This window comes from Sprattus sprattus (genome assembly GCF_963457725.1).
Source record: "Sprattus sprattus genome assembly, chromosome: 12".
Classification (NCBI taxonomy): Eukaryota; Metazoa; Chordata; class Actinopteri; order Clupeiformes; family Clupeidae; genus Sprattus; species Sprattus sprattus.
In genome coordinates this window covers 7,921,826-7,934,467 of record NC_137910.1, presented here as the reverse complement: position 1 = coordinate 7,934,467, position 12,642 = coordinate 7,921,826, and the positions used below count along the sequence as shown (strand labels likewise).

The following is a 12,642-nucleotide window of genomic DNA, read 5'->3' as shown; positions in this document are numbered from 1 at the left end:
ACAGAGCCATCTCTGTTTGTAGCACTGTCCTCCAAACGTATCCTTCCTATCCATCAAGGGTTATGACAAGTTTGGTAAAGTCTTCAAGGTTTTACATACTGTATCATGTTTGTATATTGCACTTGCTCTTGCTTGCAAATGCAGCACTGTTTAAAATGTTAATATAAACATACAGTATATAGAAAGTATAGAAAACTTTCTTTCCCTGTTATATTTTGATAACCCTGACATTCTGTGAAACTGACAGTATGTCTTATTGAGAAGAAAAAAAAACACAGTTATTTAATTTTAGAATAAAAGCTCAGCGCAAGTTTTAATTGTATATTTACAATGCAACCAATTCCATCACCGACGACAGGAAAACCGACCAAGCAAATATGCCCCCTTGACCCACATATTCTAGTCCTCTCTTGTCCACTCTTTGCTTTAAACAACAACAGCAGCAACAACAGGAGCAAAAGTGATGAACGAGTGAAAGTAGGTAATGAGTATTCAGTTCATGTTGGGTCAGCAGTGTGTGGTGGGGACAGGCTGAGGAAAAAAGAAGAAGTGAGGGAGAAAAAAAGATGAGTGGATGGAGAGAGAGAGAGATAGCAATGTGACACACATGTTGGCCTGCCAGAGCAAGACAGCGAGAAAGAGAGCAAGAATAAGTGAGAGAGAGAGAGAGAATGAGATTGGGAAACATATATAGAGAGAGATAAAGAGGGTGTGTGTGTGTGTGTGTGAGAGAGAGAAGGAACGTGAGTGAGAAAGAGAGAGATTGAGAGAGAGAACGAGTGAGAGAGAGTGAGATTAAAAAAAAAGAGGGAGAGAGGGAGAGAGGGCAAGAGTGAGTAAGGGAGAGGGCAAGGGAGAGCCAGGCCGCTGTGGGTTTATCAAGTGGAAAGTTTAATGAAGTAGCCAGTGAGGGGCTGGTTTGGGGACAGTCCCTCGCTCACAGATGGCCCTTTGTAGCTCTTTGTAGCCCCCTGACACCTGCCAGCTGCTTGGTCTTCAAAATGATGGTGCTGTGGGGGGAGGGGGAAGGGGGGGGGGTGTGAGAGTATGTGTGTGTGTGTGTTGTGAGAGATGTGAGAAAGGGGAGGTGTGGGGTGTGGGGGGGTGAGAGAGTGGTGGGGGCAGGCGGGCAGACCCCTGCCTTCTAAGCTGCCTACAGTGGCTGGGGTTGACCCTGTGACCTCTGGTGTCAGACGGGGCCGGTGAGTGTTTTCTCTGCTCCCAGTGGGTCCCCTGCTCTTGTGCTCGGGGGGCTGGCCTCGGCCTGTCACCACGGCTGCGCTGACCCAGCCTGCCTCCCCATGGCCAGCCCTGACCACTGGCTCAGAGTGACCTAGACTTTCATTTTGTTAACTGTATGCATGTAATGTCCATAGACAGATATACACATCTAAATATTCCTCATCTAATCACGTGTTTAATCATTTATATAATCTATACATATAATTTTATATAAACACATGCTAAATAAAAAAAAAGATTTTGGTCACTGTGATGGTGATGGTGATATTCCAAGAATAATGTTCAAATCTACAGGAAGTGTAGCTGTCTGTGAGCGCCCACGCACTGTAAGGCACTTCATCACAGGTCTTTACACGTTTCTTCACTGTGCAGCATGGAGGGGGGGGGGGGGGGGGGGGGGGGGGGCGACTGAAACCGTCTGGATCTCTTTTCTTTCTTTTTCTTTTTTTTCTTTTCTATGAATCATCAGACTTTGTACAGTAGATGCGTTGGTTTCCTATCACTTGGCTCTGTTCAACTTTTCTTCGGAAGTTCCTAAGAAGTATGGTGAAGAAATCCTTGGATGAATTATATATTTATTTTAAGTAATTGTGCAAGCTTCACTATCCACTAGTCTCTATCGCTGTCTTAAAAGCTCTTGGGACACAATCCACTTGAAGTCCAACTGCTCGAGATACAGTACAGAACTCAACATGCTCTAGCTCAGAGGGGGCTTCACATAACCCCTTGCAGATGGGATGACCCATCAGTATCTTTTATTCTCCCAGCCTTTGTGTTCCCTGCCAAAATGAATTGGGGCCTACAGTCTCTTCTCAACCCAAAGCTGGTTTACAACTTTGCCACCAAAAGTGCAGAAATGTTCCAAATGAATGTAGACACGGCAATGCCTCTATCAAGCGTGTTTCAGCGGACACATTAATAGTGGTTTAGCATGTGTTAGATCTGTTTTTATTTATTGGAAGACACAAGTGTTGATTTATCTTGAAAAGAAGTCATAAAGCCACATTTTGGCCACTGTGTCACTCCACTATTCGAGTGGATAGTTTGTTGTCTGATAGTTTGTTGTCTGATGTCCTGAAATACAAAGAGCCAATTGAGGACACTCTAGACCCCTTTAAAGGATTTGGTTGCCTTTGTTTGGCTATGGTCTGGCAACTGTCATCCAACAAGATGAATTACTATTTATGTGGTGACCAGTGTAATTGCGGGGTAAAAGTGCCTTGCTTTCTCAACTGTTGGCTGTTTGTTCTTAAGACGATTTGGGACAATTATCCTTCTCACCAAACACATGTGAACAAGCTAAGCTGATTTGAAGCGTTACCTGTGGAAATATTGTTAGTGAGATTGACAGGGCAGTTGTCATGAACGTCCATTTTTCAATGATTTATTTCAAAACAAAACATTTGCTTACCTCCAAAGTTTCCAAGATCCCAAAGGCTCTTTTCAAACAGCTTGAACCAGTCACTGTTAACAACTTGGAAAATTTGCCGTTTTAGAGTGACTTTTACAACGGCCAAAGAACATTTTAATCATTTCCCATGCAACATGCTTCCAGATGCTTTTCTTAGTTACTGACACCAAATGCGCTTTATTACGAAATTTAACAACATTAAACTTCAACCTGCATATTTCTAGTCATTTAAAAGCACTGCTGGAAGCACTTCATTGTGAGAAAGACTTTTTACAGGGAAAAATCTGCAGTTACCTGTTAAAATCACAAAGCATGTGTCCATTGCTGGCCTTCTCTGCATGTAAAAAAAACGAAAGGAAGGAAGGATGCATTATTGTACATGATAGTTCCACACACGCTGCAGGTTTTTTGGGTTCCTCTTCTGGTCGAAGATGAAAGATGAGTTTGGAGCTGCTGGGTTTGTGTGTTTGTTTGCTTTGGGTTCAAGCTGGGTATTTTTGTCCCCGCTGAGTTACGTGTTTATTCAACCCTTTCAGACGCCAAACAGTGAGTGCTTGAAGAACCTGGAAAAAACAAAAGTGGTAAAGCCTCAGAATGAACTTAGTTATTACAAAAAAATGAGCAAAAAGGGAAATAAATGAAAAATAAACCAATGAATGGCTGAATGGTTGCATTCAGCAGGTACTTATTATGGATCATCTGATGTCCTGCCATGGTCAAAAGAAACAAGTTCATTTCTCGGTGTTCACTGCTAGACAGTATGTGACATCTGAACTGTCTCTTCCACTAGTGCTTGTCCAAACAACTCTATGTGTCACATCAAGACAAGACAAGGCACCCATTCAGCCGAGACCGGCGCTTGGGTGTGATGCGCTTTGGCGTCCTCCCTTTGAACGGTGTGTCATGGCCGGCTCAGATTTCAACACACACACACACACACTCACACACATGCACACACACACACACATGTGTACACACACACGCGCACCCTGACCTGGCGGTGCTTGGCATCCGTGCTGTGCTGTGCTGAGGTGATGGTTAACAGCAGGAAGATGGGTTAGAGTCTGTAAATACTGGCTACTTGAATTACTGCATCAGCAGAGCACGGCCTGGGAAGTGATGTCAGGCCCACAGCTGTCACACTGGAGTAGTGAGGGAGTGTGTGTGTGCGTGTGCATGTGTGTGTGTGTGTGTGTGTGTGTGTGTGTGTGTGTGTGTGTGCATGCATACGTGCTTGTGTGTGTGTGTGTAAGGGTTGATGTTGTGAAAAATCCATAATGCCAATGTATAACAAAAAAATGAACAGAACTTCATAAAACCAAACTTCATTTTACACCCACAATCCACCACCACTCTGTGCAGACAGAGGTTTTTGAAATATTTTCCACATGAACACCTTGACTGAGAAACCAATAGACAGAGAGACAAGAGACTGAGAGACAAGAGACAAGAGACTGAGAGACAGTAGTCATCACTACTGTTCCATGATATATTAACACTCCTCAAAGAAATGACCAGTTAATAACAATCCAAGCATGACTAGGCAACACCCGAGAGACAAACACAGTCCGGCCATAGAGCCATGCTGACATCATCCCCTTCATCTCCTTTCAGGAACAAAATAATGAGACTCTTACAGCCTTGTCCACCCAAACATCATTATTAGCAAACCTGTCATTCCGCCTCCCATGTTCCACCTGAAATCTAAACAATAATTATGAAACCTTCATCCCACCTCAGCATCACCAGAGCACCAGGCCGAATAGTGGCCAAATATCCCTTCAGGCCATGCTTGTACCCTCTTCACCCCCTACGCCCCGTACCACTGCCACCCCCTTTTCACCTCCCATCTCCTCCCTCCCATTTTTCAAGAGGCTGCCCCAAAAGATGGGAGCATTCCTCCATAGTGTGCCCGGTCCCTGGGCCCAGAGAGAGGCCTGGCCTGCTGCTGCTGGGGCTGGGGATGATGATGGAGTCTGCTGCTTCGGGGGGTGACAGCTGGCTGCCTGCATCCCTTCCTGGAGATCCCATCACCTCCTCCCCGCCGGCCGGCGGTAAATGAGCTCTCCCGGGGGTCAGAGGTCGCGTTCCCTTTCCCAAGGGGTCCGCCCAGCCAGAACAACATTCCCCTGAAACAGGAAGGGAGGGCATCGTCCATATGTTGTCTTCAGTCACAGCCAATACGAGGCAAGGCCCCTGCGCATGAGACCCAGCCGAGGATCGCTCGCTGTTTTGGAATGAGGTTCGGTGAGAAAAAAGTAGAAGAAGATAGATCGAAAGAAAAGAAAGGAAGAAGAAGAACAAAAAAGAGAGCAGAGAGCTGAAAGGCACTGTCGAGGCACTGTAAAGTTGAAACGGCTGCCCCTCCGGTCTGTCAAGCATCTTCTTCTTCAACATCTCCCCATACACACACACACATACACACACCAGGTTCTTTTTCTTCAAAAGCCACTAAGAAGCTAAATCAAATTGGCCATGATGTCCTGTGTATGTGAGGGTGCATGTGTGTGTGTGTGTGTGTGAGTGTGTGTGTGACTTCGTGTGTGTGTGTGTGAAACAGGTAGAAAAGCAATAGAGAGAGAGACAGGGATCAGAAAAGGCTACTGGAAACATGCATGTGTGGTATCATGATTCTCTCTATGTGTGTCCCCCTTGTGTTGGGCTGCTGGGGAGTGTGTGCGTATACATTGGCGTGTGTGTCAAAGATCAAAGGGCCGCTCAATTACGTCAACCCTCTCCCACATCCCAAGAAGTCCCCAAAAAGGAAAAAAAAGGGCTTTGCCTTCTGTCCTCATGTCAGCGATACTGTCCTTTTCCACCACTGTGTGTCTGTGAGTGCTGAGGTAAAAGAGACATTTTCATGGCTCTGTGAGAAAGTGAGGAAACATTTCATTGACACACGTGGAAAATGACTCACACTCGAGATATGTGAATCAAAGCTAAACAAGACAAAGAAAGCCCTCCAGCCCCCTCTCGCCCTGTGACCCTACCTCGTAAGCAGAAGCACTAAAAAGAAACCAAGAGAAGAGGGGAAAAAAAACAAACAAACAAAAACCTAAATCGCAAAACTATCCTGACCACCTGAGGGTGAGTCAGCCGGCCCAACACAAACCGCCCTGTTTTACAGCTAGCATTGATGGGAGCATCTGTGCTGCCTCGTCCCAGAAGAAGAGGAACATCTGTGGCAGCTGGCGGGCACCGGGCGTGGCAGCTGTGGGGCGGTGGCGGTGGTGGCAGCCACGACGGGCGGGTCACATGACCGTACAGCTGGTGCCGCGCTTCACCTCCACCACAGCCGGGGCTAACTGCCAGCAGCTGTCGGCTAAAGCCCCCGTGTCCAGCTCGGCACACTGTCTTCAGCCACCCTGACCGGAGGGGTCAGGGAGAGATGTGTTAAGGAGTGAAGTTATTGGCAGCCAGTTAGCCGTGGAATGCACAGCGACTGGATTGTGTTACATCCATCAGAGGGTCTGTTAAAGCAACGCCTTGGGATGGGTCAGCAATAAGAAAAGGCAGCAAAATGTCAACAATGTAGTCTTTTCATCTGTTGTGGTAGGATACAGTTAGCTAATTTTCTTAATGACCCACCTGGGTGAGGATAGAGTGGAGGGGTAGTTTGGAAACTTACCAGACAAACACTAGATGTGGAAAATCTATGAAGTGAGGTCAAGATTGAGATTCCTCAATCTACACTGAAAAAAAAAATCATACCTTTTTGTTTATTTACCTGGGGCGTCATGTTGGTGGATGGCAGACAGCAGCAGGTCTTTAGTCTCCAGAAGAAAAGGAACCACACCCATCATAAGCTCTTAACTGTAGCACCTGACACCTCTGAACGACCCTTTCCAATTGCAGCCTGGCCAGGTGGAACAGTGGTGAAAGGTAGCCATCAAGTACAGCAAGTATGCAATCAAGCCGGCCACCATACAGCAACACATACGCAAGCAGACATACACAAACACACACACCCAAACACACAAACACACAAACAAACACAAACACACACAAACACACAATGAAAGCAGTTCATTATTACTGTGAATGGACAACAGGTGTGAGGCAGGTGCCCTATAGCTGCTCTGTTTTGTTTTTGTTTTAACGAGTCCTCCACATTTAAATATGCATGAGATGGCCCATGGCCTCACTGCTGTTGCTACGGTTTTGTCCACCTGGCAACGATGGACATCGTTGCACCACGTTCCTCTGCACTCTGCTGCCCGAACAAGGCCAGCTTTTCATTCAGGGCTTGTAATGAGTTTAAATATTCCATGAGTTTCTGCTGCCGTTTTAATAATTGAGGCACAATACTGACACACACTAACACACACGCACACAGACATACATACACACCACACACACACACACACACACACACACACACACACACACACACACACACACACACACACACACAGACACACACACACACACACACACACACACACACAGAAAGGGTGCACCAGTGGGCTGGGCAGCCCTGGGACCATTGGGGGGAAAGGGAGAGCAGGGAAGGCGCATGGGAAAGCATACCATCGTGAGGTTCCCAGAAAACCAGGGGCCGAACAGGGACCCGACACCAGCTGTCCCCTTCACTGCTGTGGATCGCCGGTTGAGGGGGGGACACACTGGGAGTCGTTATTTTCTGTTTGTTTAATAGCCTACAATAACTGCCATAATCCACCACTAAAGGATGAATAGTCATCTTTTTTCTTTTCTTTTTTTAAAATATCAAACATGAGGAAAAAGGTAAATGGTAAGCTGTCAGTGTACTTAGTTATCTGTCTTAAAAGTGATGTATACTACTCATATGAGCATCATGAAGATAACAAGTAATTTCATAGTTGTCTCAGAAAATAGTGATTGTCCTCAAGGTTATGCAAGTTAAAAGTACATTTCTCTCAGCACAAATAGCCCAAGATGTGTGTCTGGATCAAATGTAATTTCAATACCCCCAAGCAGGCAAAGAATTAGACCAACATACAGATTACACCAAAGTCACTGGTTTGGTTCTCTGGGAGCCCACATACTGAATATATGTATGTATTATTATAATAAAGTGATTCTTGATAATCTTTAAAAAAAAATATATAGAGAGAGAGAAAAAAAATCAACAAACCATAACAGTACAATTAATCAGTGGTTTATATTAGATATGATATATGTGAAGACATAGTAATCGTTTAAAATAGTGTCAAATGAGTGCAAGCATCCATAACCTGGTCCTCCAGTTGCCTAATGAAGAAAACTGATGGACTTCTTTTAGGTTCCTGTTCTTGGTTCCTGTCTGTTTGTAGGTTAGCACAAGTTTGTAAGCCTGCATTTCAAGTGTGTATCGGTAATAAGGCCCTAATAAACTACATTTTAACACCACCGCTGTTGGGACTCCAAACAGTTTAAATGTACTTTCTTCAAAATAAAAACCCCAATGTCTTTATTGTATAGATTTGTCCACAGGAAGTCTAGCTTATGACATTGGTGTCCGTCGCCCCCTTGTGGCTGTCGTAGTGTCTGCAGGTGCCTGTAATGTAATAAAGTGTTTAGTTGTTACTTTGTGTTTCTTTGGAACATTTTATGAAAATAAATTATAAAAAACAACAACTAGTAAACAACTACATTTAAAAATGGGTGTTAAATGTGAAACCAGTTACAATGTTGCTCCGAATACGGTATACGTAGGCCTATACAATTCATGTGTCATTTCCCTACAGATAAGTTAAATTGTTATTGTTTTATATTAGTAGTGTTTTTTCGACGATGAAATGTAGCCTGCTTCAAGTAGATTCAATACGAGAGGTAATACGCGGAAATACAACAAACACACATTCCACACGTGGCACACTTGGGCATCGCGAACATGCCCAGTATGTTGTCATCACGTGGGTGTAAGGACCCTGCTGCTATGGAAACCACCGAGGTAAGCTAATTTTTCTGCCGGAATAAAAAAAAAAGATAAACTATAAAAAGACACTCTATGGGTAGGAATCATATCAATACATGAAACTACAATCGACGTATCTTTTAAAACACATTGTGAAATGCAACTTTATTTTACCCATCGAAGCACACTGATACATTATTACTGACTGGCAATGGCCGTGACGCACGGCTTTAGGATTAGGGTACTAAGTAGACGCAAACGTAGACGATGTGGGACATGATCGCGTCTTGTATTAGTTCTGGATATTCTTGCAGATTTACTGACAGGCATTAAAGGTTAAATTTGGTTTATATTTAACAACCAAAATCAGTTACTCAGTTAGCATTTACACGTTACATAACAAAACTGGTTTCAACATGTCGCGTCTCTGCAAGAAAACACAGTCTGTATGTAAGGATGAACCTCTGTCTGATGGTGATATCAGCAGAAAACTGACTTTATTGCGGCAAATTGTAAGATCATGTTATGGTCCACACGGCAGACTAAAGCAAGTTCACAACAACGTAGGAGGCCATGTTCAAACCACCTCCACATCAGCAGTGCTGCTCAGAACGATGCAAACGTCTGAACCTTTACTGAAGCTGTTGATTGTTTCTTTACAAAATCACGTACATCGTTTCAGTGACTGTGGACTGTTTGCAGCTATTCTATGTCTTGGACTGGTCGAAAACAGTAAAAGACTTAATATTAGGACCAGTGTTGCGATATCTGTGAACAGGCATCTACAGGGATTCTGCAACACATATCTTATGGGAAGGGACTGCAACTGTAAGGTCAAAATAGATTACAGCAGCTGTCAGGACCTTCTAGCCTTAGCTCGAAGCACTATAAGAAGTAAACCAGCTTGTGGTCTTAGTTCTTCTGAGACGGACCACATCAGCACTTTGGTCATGAAGGCCTTCTTACAAACAATTCCCACTAATTCCTCTGACAACGACAATGTGCATCTAGGCAGGACCGTAGTAGTTGCTTTGGAGGGTGAGGCAGTGGAGAACTCTGCGGTCTGTTCAGGCTTGCTTGTAGACATGCCTGAGATATTTCCATCTGAAGCTATAGAGAGACTTAAATCTGGTCCGTATAGGGTGGTGGTGTTCAGTGCCTCACTGTCTGGAGATCTGTCAGAGATTGGGAAGAGGACCCTGGAGATCCACCATGGAGCTGATCCAGAAGCAGGCCTCTTAGACAAACTTCTACAGCTGGGGGAGCAGGTCATCAAGGATGGGGTGACCCTGTTCATGTGCCAGAGGGTGATCCACCCTGTTCTGCAGCAGTTTTTGAGAGAACATGGCGTTGTGGTGGTGGAGAGGCTGGGCATTGCTTTCCTGGATCCAGTCATCACCATGACCGGTTAAGTTTCTGTGTCAAATACACTACATGTATGTGTAGTACAGCATACATACTTGTAAACATGGCAGTATTGAAGATTGTGCTAGTTTATTTTGTCTAGGTAAACATACAGTACACTATGCCTATGCAATGTCTGAAAAATATCTGTGTTCATTCTTGGCAATGCATCTTTGTGACAGGTGCTCAGGCCATGGCAACGTTCCATTCCCCAGTTCCTGCCGAGGCCTACGGACAGGTGAAGGCACTGCAGATACAGTGTTTTGGATCTCGAAAGATGCTTCACCTAATACCCTCTGGGAACCCTGTGGTCTGTACCATGGTGCTTTGCCACAGGAATGAGACCATGTTGGACGAACTCAAGGTAAACAAATGCAGGAATCTCTGTGGTGACAGGTACCATTTTTAATCTCAACTGCAAGTAACAAAATTAGTATATTCATATGCAAACCACATCTTATATTTTTTTTTCCTGAGGGAACTGTTTTTTTTTTTTTAAAAACAAGGTTTTTGGATTGCTTTTTAACGCACAGATGTACAATTGTACAGTACAAATATTAATTCAAGAGTCAAAGAGCACAAACTCCCACCACCCCACCCCCTCCCACACACCCACCCAATCCCCCTCCCTTAACAAAACAGGAACTGGTTTATTCAAATTTGATTTGTTTGTAAATGACAGTTGACATGCGAGAAGGCAGCGCATGTGTTGAGGCTGACCCTGAAGGAGCCGTATGCGTTGCTGGGGGGTGGCTGCACTGAGGCGCACCTAGCTGCTTACATTCGCCACATGGTTTGTTCCCCTTACTTTTTGTTTTTCTTACTGTAAGGTGTGTAGACATTTTGGACATATTCAGTATATTTTAATATAATATAGTTAATAATGTTGCTTTCGATGCAGTTTTTTTATTATGGTGACATACTGAAATGTTGAAATGTTGCTCTATTTAATTGACTGATCAAAAAGGTCCTAGGTGTTTTGGTTGGTTCCTCTCGGATTTGTATTTATGCATTACCTTTAGTATTACTTTTATTTCCAGCTATTTTAATATTTACTTTTCCGGGTGTTGTGGGAATTGGCAGATATTCAGTTGATTGTCATGCAGATGGGAATTACTCATAGCTCTGGTACAGACAGAACTGACAGTAATGTCGACTTGCTTTTTGTGGATCCCCACAGAGTCAGAAAAATATGCTGGATGTTTCAACTGCACTAGGCTGCTCTCCCTCAGACGTCCTGCAGGGGGCAGATGCTTTTTGTCGGTCGCTGGAAGCTGTGGCATCAGCGCTTGAGCATGACGGTGGAGACTCCCTAATTGACCTGACACACGGACACCGTTGGACCTCCACCTCAGATGAAGGCATGCATAATAACACAACCCGCTCCTGTGGCTGTGGTTTGATATCGAACAATACAACCTTGCAGTGGACCCACCTCAACACAAGATACCCTGATTTCTGTCCAGAGCCCCCAACAAACTCAGCTTCCCAGGGGTGTGTGCTAGACTCCTTTCTGGCAAAACTCAATGCTCTGAATGTGGCCATAGAGATGTCCAGTCTCCTCCTGGAGGTGAAGTACATTATTAGGGATGTGAATTAAGTGATGGAGACACTGTGCAATGTGTTTCACAACCACGGCTGTCTTATGTTGAACAATATATAGATTTTAGATCTAATAAGACACCACTGAAGTATATGCATTTCATAAACACTGTGTCAAAGGGGTGAACAGTTGTACAGTTGTAAGGAACTTAATTATAGGCTATTGTAGCATTTGGAGCCTTTTTGAATACATTATGTGATTTTTTCCCCCCCAAACAGAAACCTTTTAACAACCTTTTCATTTTGTCTTGTTGTTGAAACACTTCAGCATATACCAAGTTTCGTGTCATCAAAAAGTCGCTCAGATATGATCTGTCTTTCTGCATCATGAATTACAATACAAATATAATGGATAAAATGACATTTTTAAAGTTTTACACGGGAAAAGATGTTCAGTTCCTTGTGCTTTAGATTGGGGACTTACCACAGCCACCAATTATCTCACTAACACATAGTACTCATACCCAACAACCTAACATAACAAATATAATATATTTTAATATTTATCTGGTTATTGGCATAGCAGTGGAGGTGGATGTTGTGTTGTCTGATGATACGCCCAAGGGGGAGCAAGTTGACTGAAAACAAAATGGGCACTGACGCCTTTGGGACACCGCATGTCAGTGTAGTGTCATCCGATTTGTAAACCACCAGTGACACGTGATATCTCCAGCTGGTGAGTTAGGAGGTGAACCACTCCAGGCCTGTGTAGGTCTCATAGGGCGTTGGAGGATGATGCTATGGTCAACGGTGTGGAGTTCCTCGCTCTCATCGAGTTGGACCAGGATACTGGGTTCCCCGGAGTCGGCTGCCTTCAACAGGTCATTACCAACCTTTATCAGAGCTGTTTCAATGCTGTGTCCGGCTGGAAACAGGATTGGCGTCATAGAGTTGATTTTCAGAAAGTGTGACTGGAACTGTGAAACTATGACATGAAGGCAGCCATTTTGGATACAGCATTCAAAGACCCACAACTGCTTACAGTGCACCTACAGTGCACGGATAATCCACTAGAGGGCAGAAGACATGTCAGATTGAACATGTTTTTTTTTTTATAGAAAACTTAGGATAGTGATGAAGTAGATGTCTCAAAAACTCATTTAGC

General features: G+C 44.1%; 2 protein-coding genes across 2 annotated transcripts in view; both read left to right on the top strand.

Annotated features, from left to right (window-relative positions):
- dldh (dihydrolipoamide dehydrogenase) overlaps nt 1–1,337 on the top strand; it is a gene marked incomplete at its 3' end in the record, with an annotated part of 32,246 nt that extends 30,909 nt beyond the window's left edge. The window contains exon 11 of the mRNA XM_080848583.1: nt 1,194–1,337. Coding sequence (XP_080704709.1) covers nt 1,194–1,337 — 144 coding nt within the window. The remainder of the gene's footprint in view (nt 1–1,193) is intronic.
- A 7,610-nt stretch (nt 1,338–8,947) lies between these two features.
- Nucleotides 8,948–12,448, top strand: mkks (MKKS centrosomal shuttling protein; the record flags this gene model as incomplete). Its single annotated transcript, XM_080848581.1, has 5 exons — nt 8,948–9,938; nt 10,118–10,299; nt 10,618–10,728; nt 11,362–11,510; nt 12,259–12,448. 5 exons carry the CDS (start codon nt 8,948–8,950, stop codon nt 12,446–12,448), a joined length of 1,623 nt encoding a protein of 540 aa, XP_080704707.1.
- Between the last annotated feature and the right edge of the window lie 194 nt (nt 12,449–12,642).